The following is a 13,901-nucleotide window of genomic DNA, read 5'->3' on the forward strand; positions in this document are numbered from 1 at the left end:
TACTATTATGTGTGACTGTTTCAATGCAGTATTATCATTGTGATCACTATCATAGTTCATCATTTCATCACTACTATTATGTGTGACTGTTTCAATGCAGTATTATCATTGTGATCACTATCATAGTTCATCATTTCATCACTACTATTATGTGTGATTGTTTCAATGCAGTATTATCATTGTGATCACTATCATAGTTCATCATTTCATTACTACTATTTTGTGTGATTGTCATTGTCTGCGTTGTCATTGTGGTTGTTGATATTGTTTTGTCCTTTGTCCTTATGTCCTTGTTTGTCTTTATAGTTGTCAGAGACATTTATTTGCTGATGTCGTTCTGTATGTTTCTGTTGTTCTCTTCTTGTTGTCACTATTGTTGTTGTTGCTGCTGTTGTCCTTGTCTCTTGTCTCTCTTTTTTTTTGTCCCCCTCTCATCCCCGCACCCACCCCCCACGCCCCCCGTTTCCTTTTCTCTTCTTCTCTGTCCCCTCCTGCTCCGGTCCGGTCGCTCCAAATTTGCTTTATAACAAGCATCAAAGTCAATTAAATTTTGTATAACAGGGGAAGTGTATATTACACTTCTCCCTCCAGAGTAAATCTGTTGAGCACTTGATGGCATTTAGATCTACAATTCTATCTGCTTTAAAGGCTGGACAGGACAGGGGAAAAAAAAAAAAAAAAGAAAGAGATTTTATTGTAACACCGGAGTAGGGTTTTTTTTCATAATATAATGATATTTGTGTGGACGTGGCCTAATTTGCACTTGTCAAGAAAAATAATAATAATAATAATAATAATAATAATTACACCAAAAATTTGAACGCGGATAATGAAATAAATTCGTTACCGCCGTTAACGCGTTATTTCTGACAGCCCTAATCTAAAGTAATCTTATGGTGCATCGACATAAATTAGAATATGGTGTAAATGTTCACTTCAGACTAAAGACACCAATTAAAGGTTCAGAAAGTTTTTACAGTTCGTTGCTGATTTTTTTACAGTAATCAACTTTTTGAATTTTTTTTTTCATTTACCTTACAGTTACTGAATTTGGTGTTTTTATTAGCTGCTAAGCTTAAACTATCAAACTTGTTAAATGAAGAGAATACATTCTTGAAATATTTCACTCTGTACTGACTCTACAGAAAATAGGTTTCATTTTTTGGATTGAACTACTGAAGTAAATGGACTTTTCAAAGATATTCTAATGAATTGAGATGTGCCAGTTAGGGGTGTCACGAGACGAGACGTGAGATGGGATCCAAGAAAACTAGATGAGACGAGCGTTTAACTTTTTCATTTTAAGAAAAGTACAATGAAAAAATATGACCGGACAAAACAACCGTGTCACAAAACAATGACGGTGCATTTTGAAATGTTTATTGTTCTAAAAAGTATTATTATCAACATTTTTGAGACCAAAGAAGCAACTTTTATGATCCATCCATCCATCCATCTTCTGTGCCGCTTGTCCTAACTGTTATGATAATAGATCATAATAATAATAATACGTAATATTAATGCAATATTTCCTTTAACATGTCGTTGTGACATGTATTTTCTCACAGCCAATTCGTACTGTCTGTCAAACATTTGCAGCATTTCTCGAAATGCTGGCTTTTCAAGAGGGGTGTCAGCATTAATAGTTCCAGCTTGTAGTTGAACAATGCCAGCTCACTGGTTTTGTCTCATCTACTTGTCTAAAAGTTGTGCTTTTATTTTTATTTATAATTTTTTTTAACTATTTGGAATAAAAAATAGCATCAATGGGACTTTGTGGGACATTCTCACCAAAATTGAACACAAACATAGCGACATATGTATATACAACAATCCAGATTGATTGAGCAAAAGCAGTAGACAAGAACTTGCACACACACAAACGCACACCAAAATATACAGTATACACTGTAGGCAAATAGAAAACCAAAACCTGTGTGTGCGTGCGTGTGTGTGTGTGGGCTGGAACACACTCACTTGGGGTCAAAACGCCGGGTCCACCACAGCACACCTCCACTTGACCACCCAACCCAAACTGACCCTGATGTGGCAGCCACGACTTTGACGATGTGTCCATGCAGCTACGAGGCACACACACACACACACAAAGTCATACAGGTACACTATTATATGAATATTTGATGGCTACTGTTTTGGAAATTGTGAGCCCAAAGAAAAAGCCAACTCCATTCAGTCGTTTCCATGCACACACCAGCTTGGCTGACTGAGAAGTTATAATCATCTCAAGAAAAAATGGTTAACAAATAAATCAATAAGAACAAAACAACATTCTAAGTGTTTTCAAAAACAGGTACAATTTCTTAAGTTATATTATTAAAAATGTTTTTTTTCTTTTATTATTATATTTTTACTGACGCCAATGTTTAGAAACCATCATATGTTATTGAATTATGATATTGTATGTGATTATATATTATATTTTCAACTGTAAAAGGGGCTTTTACACTATAAAACATCGGTGAGTAGGTTCCACTAAAAGTTGAAGGATCACTTACGTCCTGAATTTTTTCTGGACATTCAGGTGATTTTTTTGGTGTGAATTTTCTGAATGCCATCATCCTATGTGACGAATCCAAAGAGCACATCTCATCATGGTTGCCCTTTCCTGCCCTAAATGTCAGCATGGCTGCTGCTCAGCCCCAAGCTGTTCCGATGATTAATTGATGGGATTTCTTTGATAGATCTTTTATATCCCACATCTCATTTCCTGATTGGAGTGCATTCAAGTTGGAACTCAACTCAATTAGCAGTTTGCTTGTCTAAAAAGAAGAGGAGGGTCCAAATATCTTGTTTTCCCTGCTCTAAATAAAATAATGACATAATAATTCATGGGTCATCAACAGAAGACTTTGGTTTTAGAACATTCTGAGAGGCTCAGAGCTTTAGTGTTCTTGGCAGAGAACGTGCATCCTCCGTCCATGCTGCACTCAAGCTGGTTGCATGAAGAGTGGCACAATTTAGCATCCAGTTATTGTGCCCGAGTAGAATGGGCTTGTTGTTAAGTATATTCTTCTTCTTAAGTATATTCTTCTTCTTCGTCTTTAGTCACTGAAAATGTATCTGCTGTATTTTACAAGACAGATATTTAAGCATTTTGACAGCAAAAGTGGCATTTTTTGGTATGTTTGTTTTTAGAAAAGTGCAAAAGGTTTGCCAGAGACCTCCGTGGCTGCTCAGAGTGTGTACCCGAATACAGTGCACCTTGCTGGGCCGTGTCAGGTGGCTCCTCCCACCCTGTATTCTGGTTCTCCTGATAGCAGGGATGTGGTGGTAGTAATGTCATGATATTTCATTAGGACTAATCAACAGGTAAGGTTGGTCAAATCCTAATTTGTTCCAGTTCTTCTTACCTCCAAGTGTGCACAAACTACACGTAAATCGAAATTTAAAAAGTAGATATAAAAAAGTTATCTGTACCGTATCGGTCTTGAGAAGCAGAAAGTTATCAGTATAAGTATCGGTTTGAAAAAAAAGATATCGTGCGTCTCAAATAATAATAAAAATGATGATATTGATTTAACAATAATAATAATTAGTAATCCTGATACCAACACTCATACAGTATTTTTATAATTTAATTTAGTATTTTTATAATATTATTTATGTTTAATAATTTGCAATTTTACAAGGAAAAAAGTCACAATTTTGCAAAAAAAAAGGTAAATTTTTTTTAGAAAAAGGTCAGAATTTACAAAAAAAGAAGCTGTCATTTTACAATTTAAAAAATGTATTTTACCAGAATGTAAAAAAAAGAATTGTAGCAAATCAGAAAGCTTTAAAATTTGTTTAGTCTACATAGTACAGTGCTTCTCAAATAGTGGGGTGGGCCCCCCTGGGACGAACTGTCGGGGGGGCATTTCTGAGAACCACTGGCATAGTACAAACGAATGTAATTATATTTAATTTTTAGCTGTGCGTTTTCCGGAAATGACTCTTTTCCAGCGTTTGATTGGCTTCAAGTGTCTTTCTGGGTAGCGATTACAGCGCCATCTGTTGTTTTGGCATGCACTTGGCAGCTTAAAAGACACCATGGATGAATGAGGTTGTGAGATTTATGAGGTTTATGTAAGACATCTTTCTGCAAGGTGACGTGGCGATGGCGCAAAACATCTTGTTTCCTCACATGCCTTGTTCGTTGAAGCAAAATGAACTTTGGGGTATCGAAGCAAAAACTTTGACTGGTGTTTGGCTCGGTTAACTTAATGCAGCATGGTGAGAAATAGCTTTAAAAAAGTGCACACATCTTACGGTCCTCTTTTCTAACGGCCACAAGGGGGCGTCGTTTGAAATTGCGCAACAATCTCTGTAAGAAATTGACCTCATTCCTCACAAGTGTTTGATCTCAAGATCTAGTTTGCTTCACCAAGCAGAACTCAAAAACACCCTGTATTGCAAAAGCAATAAATACATGAAGAGAGAAGTTAGCAAACTAGCGTTAGCTTGGATATGTGTGAACTTGCAAAGTAAAACTGAAAGTTAGCAGTTGCTACTTTTATAGGTTTTAACACATAAAAAATATGTTATGACAGAAATTGAAAGAAAAATAAAGCACGCGTGTCCCTCGTTCACGTCATGCCGGTGTAGCATGTTACGCATCCGGTGGTAATCTCACCAAGTGACGTCATGTAAAGTCAGAAATGAAAACACAAGCAATACATGTCAAAGATCCTCTGTATGACAGGAGCGCTCTGCTGTTTTGAAGCACCGGCTGCAGGGGTGTCCAAAGGGTGGCCATTTGCGGCCCGCGGCACATCGTAGAAATAAAATTACATTTACAAAATAAAAAAATATATATAAAAATATCAAAGTGATTTGATTTTTCTGTGCGCAGCCCTCAGAGGAAGAAATCTGGACACCCCCGACCTGCCGTAAACATGTTACTCAAAAATCCCCGACATGACAGGAGTGCTCTGCCCTTTTTTACCACTTTGCTGCAAAAATCTTAGGCGCTCCCAAGTTTTGAACTGACGGGAGGGTCTGATGTTGTCGTTGAGTAGGCCTGCTCTAGAACCTTCAGAATTATGACATACTGGATCAGTACCGTGTGTGAGAAATTGAATAATAACAAATAATAATCATTCATAGTAGTCAATCAAAACTGAGCTGCATCGTCTTTGCAAAGCAGGCGTGCCTAATGATTTGACAGGTGTGTGTGTGTGTGTACAGTACTCACCCAGTAAAGATGGGTTGCTACCTGGTGAAGAAAAGAGCTCAGTCACATCAGTGTCTGCAGGCTGACCGTCTCACTGCGTTGCCACGTCGATGGCTTCCAAGAAGTCCCGGCTGGTGTCGTTGTCCCTTTTGAGTGACCCCTCACTCATGAGGCCTCACCTTCTCCTCTATAGCAGGTGTGTGTGTGTGTGTGTGTGTTTGTTGTAGGCCTCAGTGGAGTGTTTTAAGAAGACGACATCGTTGCTAGCATCATCATCACTTCCATCACTCTTCTTCAACTCTGTCTTTGCTCATGATGTGTTCAAGGCACCTGGAAACAGCATCCACATTCACTTTTTTTCCCCTACAGAGAAATGAGATGGTTGGTGGAGGGATGCAACATTGAGAGCATCAGCAGGTCACCATAGAAACACACACACACACACACACACATTTAGAGAGACATCCAAAAGTAAACATCCAGGTGGAGTCCAGTCGTTGTGAAGCCACATTGCAAGCCAGTGTGCTGCCTGCACATTTTCCCTCCTTGCACTCGGTTCCGCCTCCTTTCTTAAAAAGCAGTCAGTCGACAACAAATCCACAAGCAGGTCCAGTAATAAAGTCCGGTACCGAGCCGAGCCGGCACCCGTGCAGCATCAGCAGCATCAGTCACACCTAATTGTGATTAAACACAACGGCGGTGGCGGCAGGAGGAAGAGGCGCTCGCTGAACGGATGCGCCTCTCTCCGGAGGGCGGAGATAGAGAGATAGATGGAGCGGAGGGGGGAGAGAAGCGCCGCCTCCGTGAGCGCTCTCTTCCCGCTGGAGGAACCCCACTGCGCCGCTTAATTGGAAGGAGATTGGACGGCGTGATAAGACTGAAATTACACCCCGAGTGTGTTTAACCCCCCACGCTGATTCCAATAAGTACATTCGGCGTGTGGAAGGACTTATGACTAGCGAATATTTATGAGACAGAACGGCTTTGCACTAACTGGAAAGGCCGGCATTTGTGCACCATTTTTGCATGGGGCTGTTCTGCATAACCGGGACAGACTCAGTATAAGCAGGATAAATTCGACCAGGCAATTTTCCACCTTTAGAGGGCGTTTCAGAGGCTATTCCACCATGCCTGGCGAGTACAGGTGCATCTCAACAAATCAGAATCATTGATCTCAGTTTTGCATTTCGCAAGATAAAGTCTTCATTTTATGGGAAAGAAGCATAATTGTGACCCCAAAAAAGTCACTTTATGGAAATAAAAGTCCCAATGTTTTCCATTTTTTCTCCTGAGAACATGTCATGCTGATATTTTTATGTGATTTATTTCTGCTTTGTTTGTAATTCTATATATTTAGAGTAGTTTGTTCTTTACAAAACTTGGTGAATTATTTCCTCTTTGCCGTCAGGTTAAGTGGTGGGGGGGCTGAAGGTGACACCGTGGGCTCGCTGAGGCAGCAAACGAACGCAACATTAGCACAGCTGTGTGAGCTACAGTGCTAACATCACGCTTTATCATAGCAGCATCATGCTGGGTTGGCCCTCATTGCTGAAGAAAAACAAATAATGACTTTCTTTTAATATGTGTAGCGAAGCCTGATTTTTGGGGGAGCGGGGTCTACAAAGCTGTCAAGTGGTGGGCAGGTCAGAGACAAGGAAGGAGGTTTTTCCTTACGCGACGTCACCAAAAGCCAGCGTTTGAGTGCCTCATCTCTCAAAATCTTCCCACGAACGTCATGAAAAGGTTACTTTTGCATAAAAGAGTACATTTAAGCTTACTATAGAGAAACTAAAGATAAGAACTTTTGACATTATAGCACAGACAGTCCTAAATATAGGACATGAGTGACACATCTTTTTTTTTAGTTCTCCCTGTTCACTCTTGTTATACTCGTGCACGCGCACACATCACCATGGAAACTGATAATAGAATTTAAAAAAGCAAAAAATACAAGAAGAAGAACTTGGACGATGGGCAAGGATGTATTTATAGACGCATAGCCCACTACTTTCATCAACTTTTAACACACACACACACACACACACACGCTATCTGCATTGTTGTTTCCCCTTTCTCTTACATGTGATCTACTCCTTCATGTTCAACCTTCACACACACATATCGCCATGGAAACTGATAAAAGAAAGTCTTGCCTGCAAAAAAAAAGAAGCATGGATGGTCAGCAGGGGGATTCAGTGGAAAGACAGCAAGTCATGCAATGTCTTTGTTAGGGACGTCTTACTCCAACTGAAGACTGCACAAAGAGTGCACACCGTAACCTCGAGGTGCATGACAGATGTCTGGCACTTAGAAGAGCATTGACACCACATTTATTGATGTGCTTCGGTCCCACAAAGGCAACACGGTGCGTTTGGTGACAGGAGAAGAGGCCGACGTGGGTTAGAAGGACTGCAAGTTAAAGAGAGAGGATAAGGGAAGGAGTACAGCACAGTACACCACCTACACTCCGTCTCCATGGCAACTACCACACTAGAACCAGCGCTCCTCTGCCAAGTGTACAGTCGGCGCCAGCATGTGAAACGTTATTTTGGACTGGGGGGGGGGGTCAAATCTCATGGAATTAATGATGACAATGCAGCACATCTTTTAGGAGGCCGTCATTGAACGCACCACCATAGCAATGCAGACCATGCACTGTATGGTTAGTTACATACTGAGCCAGAATGAAATGTGTTAGTGCTGCGTGATGTTTGTGCATCTCACAGTGGGATGATGATGATGATGATGATGATGATGATAATTGCACTGGCGTTCTACTATCACAACAAAGCCAATCAATTAGCGGAGCTGGGTGAAGGAATGATCTTTGTTTTCTCTTCATCATTATTAATACCATCGTTATTTTTCTGATGTGACGTCCACAGGACCAGCTTGAGAGGACGGTCTCTTCACCTGCTTCGTTTGCGGCGTGGACAAGCGAACGGAACTAAAGAAAAAATAGAAGACGTGCGTATTTAGTAAAATCATTCCTAATTACTCTTGGTAAGGGTGCAGGTTCAGCATTTGTTTGGCCATTTTGTCATCATTTTCCTTCATTACTACGTGAACAATGCATAAAAAAGTGCATGTATTAGGGCAGGGGTGTCCAAAATGTGGCCCCGAGGACCATTTTCTGCCACATAGCTCATTTTTATTCTCCCTACTGACTTAGCATCTTTCATGTACAAAATGTATGAAGTTCCCCCTGCGTCCTTTAACTCTTCTGTAGAAAAAGCTTGGACAAACCTGGTAGTCGTCCCTCGTTAACAGCAGTTAATTGGTTCCACTGAATGAGTGATGAAGTGAAGTTATCTAACATGAGAAGGCCAACGTGTCCAAAAGGGGAAAACAAATTTGGCACTTAACTGCAGCATCAAAAAGGTTAATGAAACAAATGAAAATAAATACAAGCATACGCTACATGTAAGTGATTTTGTATTTTATTAGTTTTAGAAATCATATAAACAGGTCATATTTTCACAGTACAAAAGGGCAAAACATGAAAAAACAAAGCAAAAAAAGTCCAAAGTCATTACTTAATCCACTCAATGTGGATTAGCAGTTCTAGAAATCAATCTACGGAATGATGGTGGAGATTCCAGTCTGGAGTTTTTATCCCTTTTTAGTTTACCGGCGTCTACGAAGAGACGGTGCTCTGTTTGACCGCCATCTTGTGGCGTGCTCCCCTCGAAGCCGAGTCATGCCCCGCCATTCCCCCTGACATGTTTGGGAACCCATGAGCGGCCACGTACTTACGGTACGCCTCCCGGATGATGCGGAAGGCTCGCGAGTTGGCGTAAGGGATGTCGGTGACCGGGTCGCGGTACAGCGCCGCCTTGTGGGTGACGGGGCAGATTTCCTGCACGGGTACCTGGGGTGCCGCCGGGGCTCCGTGCGGGAAGGCGGCCTCGAAGGCTTCGTCGTCGCTGAAGGTCACATAAGTGCGCGAGCAGAGGCCGCCGGCGGGCTGCTGGGAAGGCGTGGCCGGATTCGCGGAAGCGGTCTGAGGGACATCCTGGTCCAACCTGAGGAGTCATCAAGCAGGAATAATGACAATATTTCTTCTGATATGAAAACGGATTAAAGCATTTGAGGCTAAATTGCTTCCAGTGAGTGGATTACACAAACAGTTCAAAGGTCAGCATCATATTGAAAAATGGCAAACAGACCCTTCCACGTCCACGTTCTCTTCTTTGGGAAGCGATGGCGAGACAAGCGGCATGAGGACAGAATGGTAACGGATGGTGGGACCCTCGAAGCGACGCTTCTTGTGCACCTGTTTCTTCTTGTCCGCTTCCAGGCGCTCGTAGTTTTCTACACACACACAATCACATTTAAATCTATTGTTGGATCGTTCACTCGTTTTATATATGACGGATGTCAAAAACATCCAATCTATGTCAACATATGCTAAGCTATCACATCCACATCTTAGCTGTGTGTTAGCAAAGAAAATGGGTGTAATTTTTAATTAATAAGATATCTCATTAATGATGAATACATTTTATTTTTGTGGGCTCAAAATGGCCGCCTGGCCGCACTTTGGACACTTAGGGCCCGATGACTTCTGTGTGATCAGAATCGCGGAATTGGCCAATAAAAACGGAATTTACTGCTAAACGCAGAGTCTCGCAGAATTTGACATAATGTGAATGAAATGCTGTCATTGCGAGGAGAAGGAACGTTCGTGTGGGGAAGTATTTCCTGGCGGACAGCTCCATCGTGGCGGAATCTCACCATCAACACTAACCCACCCCCTCCCACACTGAACATGTCGGAATGGCCACCAGAAACACCGTAGAAAGTTGGCATAAAAACTCCTCTTAGGGAGTGTGAATGGAAGCTAGCTGGGTTAGCTTCGTTTAGCAGAGCACGCTAGTGCGGCCGTGTGTGTGCGCGTGTCTCAGGCTGGAAGAGTGTGTTTTCACCGTGTTGTGTTTTCCGCTTTAATGTAAGCGAGCGTTTTCCGATGCCTGATGACGTCGTGCAAGGTCTGACTGAAAAAAGACGAGGCACGTTTATTCTTGCACCCAGCTTGTCTTAACCGTCAACAGACATTTAACACACACAACACACTTCTGGCCTTCAAAATAAGAGCACGGTACGCCACATCTTGTCTAATTGCGTAAACATATTAAGGGTATCATAAAAATATATTACATTAATAACGCAATTGGAATTGAACGGGTGACTACGTCTTCCTTAATCACAAGCACGGGCATTACAGTTTGTTGAAGATTTTGTAGCAATGTGTGCAGAGGATGCCAGCCCATTTGAAAAGTTAGCCCGGCTACATCCATTCTCTAAACTACTGGGCAAAGTTGGCCAATCATGTATTGCATTTAGTTAATAGACATTCTATTCACCAACACACACTCACACTAAAATGTCAAAGTGTAAAAGGCAAAAAACAGAATTCTAAAAAATGAAAACAGAAAAAACGGAATTTGAGAACAAAATAAAAGGACTTCATAGGGCCCTAGACACCCCTTCCCTTGTGTGTGAAAGCAATGCTGATACCCAGTGATCGAATGTTGAGCTCAGCTGTGAGCTTGGCCTCGGCCAGCAGCTCCTCTTGCGTCAGAGGTCGGTCTCGGTGGGCCCCCCTCCTGCGCCGAGGGGCATCCTGGCGCTCCTGCAGGCGCAGATTGGTCTTGCGGGTGTGTTCACTGGTGGACTGTCGCACGGACTTCCGGGCTGGAAGAGACACAAAAATGGCTTTGAGATTGGACCACTCAGTCGCTGGCTGTGTTTCAGTTAGCATACTTCTGCACACGACACACCCCAAATAGTGAGTATGCAGAATTGACCACCCCCAATCAGCGCCATCTTGTCTAGGTAGCGGAAGGGGAGGGACTGACTCCAGTGGTTGAAAGTGACATCCAAAAAGGAGATTAGAGCATGTGGATAAATACGGCATTTCCAGGTAGTGCCAAATGACAGTAATGGATTTGGGACAAATACACAGCGTACATACGGTACATATTGGAGTGTAAGTATGGAAGTGTGCAAACTGAAACACAGCCATTAACAAGTGTTTAAGGGAACAACGGATCTGTGGTAGGTTCGTCGCAATCGTACTCTCGCCAAAGTCTTGAAATTCTTGCGGAATCCTCCGTTTGAGCTCCACTTTGGTTTTCTCCGTCTTCTTTGTCTCCTCTGAGGGTCTTTTGGGCTTCGGCTTAGGCTTGGCAACTTTGACAGGTTCCTTTGTATGGAACACACACAAAATACATCCATGAAAACAAAGACTACAGGATGAGTCAAAACAGGAATATAGTCATCCCTCACAATATCGCACTTCGAATATCGCTCACTATATCGCTTTTTTTTTTTTACTATGAATAAAATGATGGCTATTTCCTGGTTGACTATGGTCTATTATTAGTCCAAAACCATTGAAAGACAAGTTATATTTAGTATTGACGTCACTGGGCATCAGTTATGTTATGAAACATGACGTTAGATGACATGACCACAATCCTGAGTTGCTTCTACAGATGCACTATGGAAAGTGTCCTTACCGCCTCCATCACTGTTTGGTACGGTAACTGTACAACACGTGATAGGAAGGCACTCCAGCGGGTGATCAAGACCTCACAGAACATTGTTGGGGCAGCCCTCCCCTCACTGCAAGACATTTATAAAACTAGAGTCCTACACAGAACACACAACCTCTTCAAGGACAGCACACATCCACAACACTCATTATTCACACTCCTACCGTCAGGCAGACGCTACAGGAGTTTGAAGTCCAGGACCACAAGGCTGGCAAACAGCTTTTACCCACAGGCCATCAGGCTTCTCAACGAAGCACTCGCACACGCCGCACGCAACACACGCACACACTCATAGCACTTTATTTATTTATTTGTATTATTTATCTGTATTAATGTCTCTTCTGTTGTTGTTGCTTAATTTATTGGTATTTATGTTTCTTATTCTTTCTTGTGTTTTCTTTCTTTTCTTGGGAGAATGAACAGAATAAGATTTTCATTGCATAGTATAACTGCTGTTTTACCATTCACATGACAATAAAACTCTCTTGAATCTTGAATCTTGAATGACCTTGGCTAAGATGGAGTGGGGAAAAAAAGGTTCTCCTCTCATTTCGTGGGGAAGTGGTAAGTTTTTGGCTTCTATGTCCTTCTTCCCCACACCGTTTGAAACACTTTAAGTTTCAGAATCGGTAAATTGGAGAGGCTAACTAGTTAGCGTGGTATGCTAGCGGCAGCCATCTGTGATGTCCCTGCAGTGATACCGTAGTCTACACAATGTGATGTAAACAAAGAATAATAGGACTGTACGAGTGATTATTGGGTTTCTACAGGGTAATAATGGTAATGGTAATATACAGGTAATAATGTTAACACCCGTATTTACAAAGTCATAAACAGGTTTTCTATGCTCTCGCTACAACATATTCCATTTGGTAATATTGACTCCAACTTTGTGGAAATTCACTTATCGCGGTCGGGTCTGGAAGCAATTACCTGCGATAAACGAGGGATGACTAAACACAATGATTCGAGTCTCTACCTTATACGCTTTAGTAACAACTCGACTTTTCCGCCGAGGCGCATCTTCCTCCTGGTCGCTGTCGGGCTCGTCCCCCTCGTCGATGTCAAAATCGCTGTCCACCTCATCCTCCGTGTCTGAGTGTTCTCCGTGGTACTCGTCGTCTCCCGATTCCTGGAGGGAAGACAAAAAGGTGCGCTGACTTAGCCTCAAAATACAGTGGCCGACGGGCAAACGTGCAGCAACGTCCAAACGTCCACACGTCCACAACCAAAAACACACAAACTCTTAAAAAAAAAAAACTGCAACGGGAAACTACTTCAATCACAAAAACACTACAAGAGCGAGACCAAATGCAATAAAAGTGCTACAAATGCCCAAAACACACATAAACCCCCCAAATAACAGCATGAGACAAATGCTAAGAGACGTTTGTCAGGCTACCAGAGGAGACAGACCTACGCTTAGCTATGTACTAAATACTCTAAGACAACTTTTTTTCTGAGCAAGAGGCTCATGCCTTTAAAGACAGACATCCCTCAAGTCTGGCTCCACTGGTAGCCTGGCTAACTTCTGTTTCTTGCAGCACTTCTCTCATACATTTGCTTTGAGGGTTTGTGTGTTAGGGACTATTATGGAAGTACACTATTAGAAAACACCTGCATCGTTTAATTAGCTTCGACACAAAAAGTGCCATCAAAAACTGCCCTTGAAAAGATAATCATGCTCAGTTTTGATACTGTCTGACAGTACACTTTTATTATTGCCTTTGTAGTTTAGCCTTTAATAAGAAACTTACATCGTTGAAGCCTCCGTAAGTCGTCTTGTAGAACTCGTCCTCCTCTTCGGCATCCAGCAACTTTGACATGCGATTCCCTGCTGTCTTCCTGGGCTCTCGGTGAACTGCTAAACTCATTGTGTTTATAATAGCTTGGCGATGCTAACAACAGGCTATTTAGGTAAAGGTATCCTGATTGCTATACGTCGCGGAAAATGTGTTTATTGCAAAGCCTGTCTGTAATTATAAGTATTTCGCCGTACCCACTAGTTAGTCACAGCGAAATTATGCAATTGTGCTGTTTTTTGTGACCTAATCTATGAATTAAATGACGGCGCTGACTTGTGGCTGTCGCCTAACACTAGCTAGCCGCAGTTGGACTACCTGTTTTCTTCCGGGTTAGCACGTCAACTTCCGATGGAAACTTGCCTT

The 13,901-nt window shown here is 42.0% G+C and overlaps 2 protein-coding genes across 6 annotated transcripts in view; both read right to left on the reverse strand.

The window, feature by feature from the left end:
* LOC129173077 (ras/Rap GTPase-activating protein SynGAP-like) overlaps positions 1-5,912 on the reverse strand; it is a 35,184-nt gene extending 29,272 nt beyond the window's left edge. For 2 of the 5 annotated variants that reach the window (XM_054763580.1, XM_054763578.1), the window contains exons 1-2: positions 5,195-5,912; positions 1,978-2,081 (exon numbers count right to left, since the gene is read on the reverse strand). In XM_054763580.1, the coding sequence (XP_054619555.1) occupies positions 1,978-2,077 (100 nt within the window). In that variant the 5' untranslated portion in view covers positions 2,078-2,081; positions 5,195-5,912. Of the gene's footprint in view, positions 1-1,977; positions 2,082-5,194 lie in introns of those variants that run through there. The other 3 variants (XM_054763579.1, XM_054763581.1, XM_054763582.1) reach the window with 3 other exon arrangements.
* A 2,693-nt stretch (positions 5,913-8,605) lies between these two features.
* On the reverse strand, positions 8,606-13,846 carry vps72a (vacuolar protein sorting 72 homolog a). The gene is made up of 6 exons (XM_054763533.1): positions 13,491-13,846; positions 12,713-12,865; positions 11,255-11,381; positions 10,694-10,870; positions 9,343-9,487; positions 8,606-9,198 (listed from the first exon to the last, which is right to left on the reverse strand). Exons 1-6 carry the CDS (start codon positions 13,605-13,607, stop codon positions 8,811-8,813), a joined length of 1,107 nt encoding a protein of 368 aa, XP_054619508.1. The 5' UTR covers positions 13,608-13,846; the 3' UTR covers positions 8,606-8,810.
* Between the last annotated feature and the right edge of the window lie 55 nt (positions 13,847-13,901).

Source organism: Dunckerocampus dactyliophorus, chromosome 20 (assembly GCF_027744805.1).
Source record: "Dunckerocampus dactyliophorus isolate RoL2022-P2 chromosome 20, RoL_Ddac_1.1, whole genome shotgun sequence".
Taxonomy (NCBI): Eukaryota; Metazoa; Chordata; class Actinopteri; order Syngnathiformes; family Syngnathidae; genus Dunckerocampus; species Dunckerocampus dactyliophorus.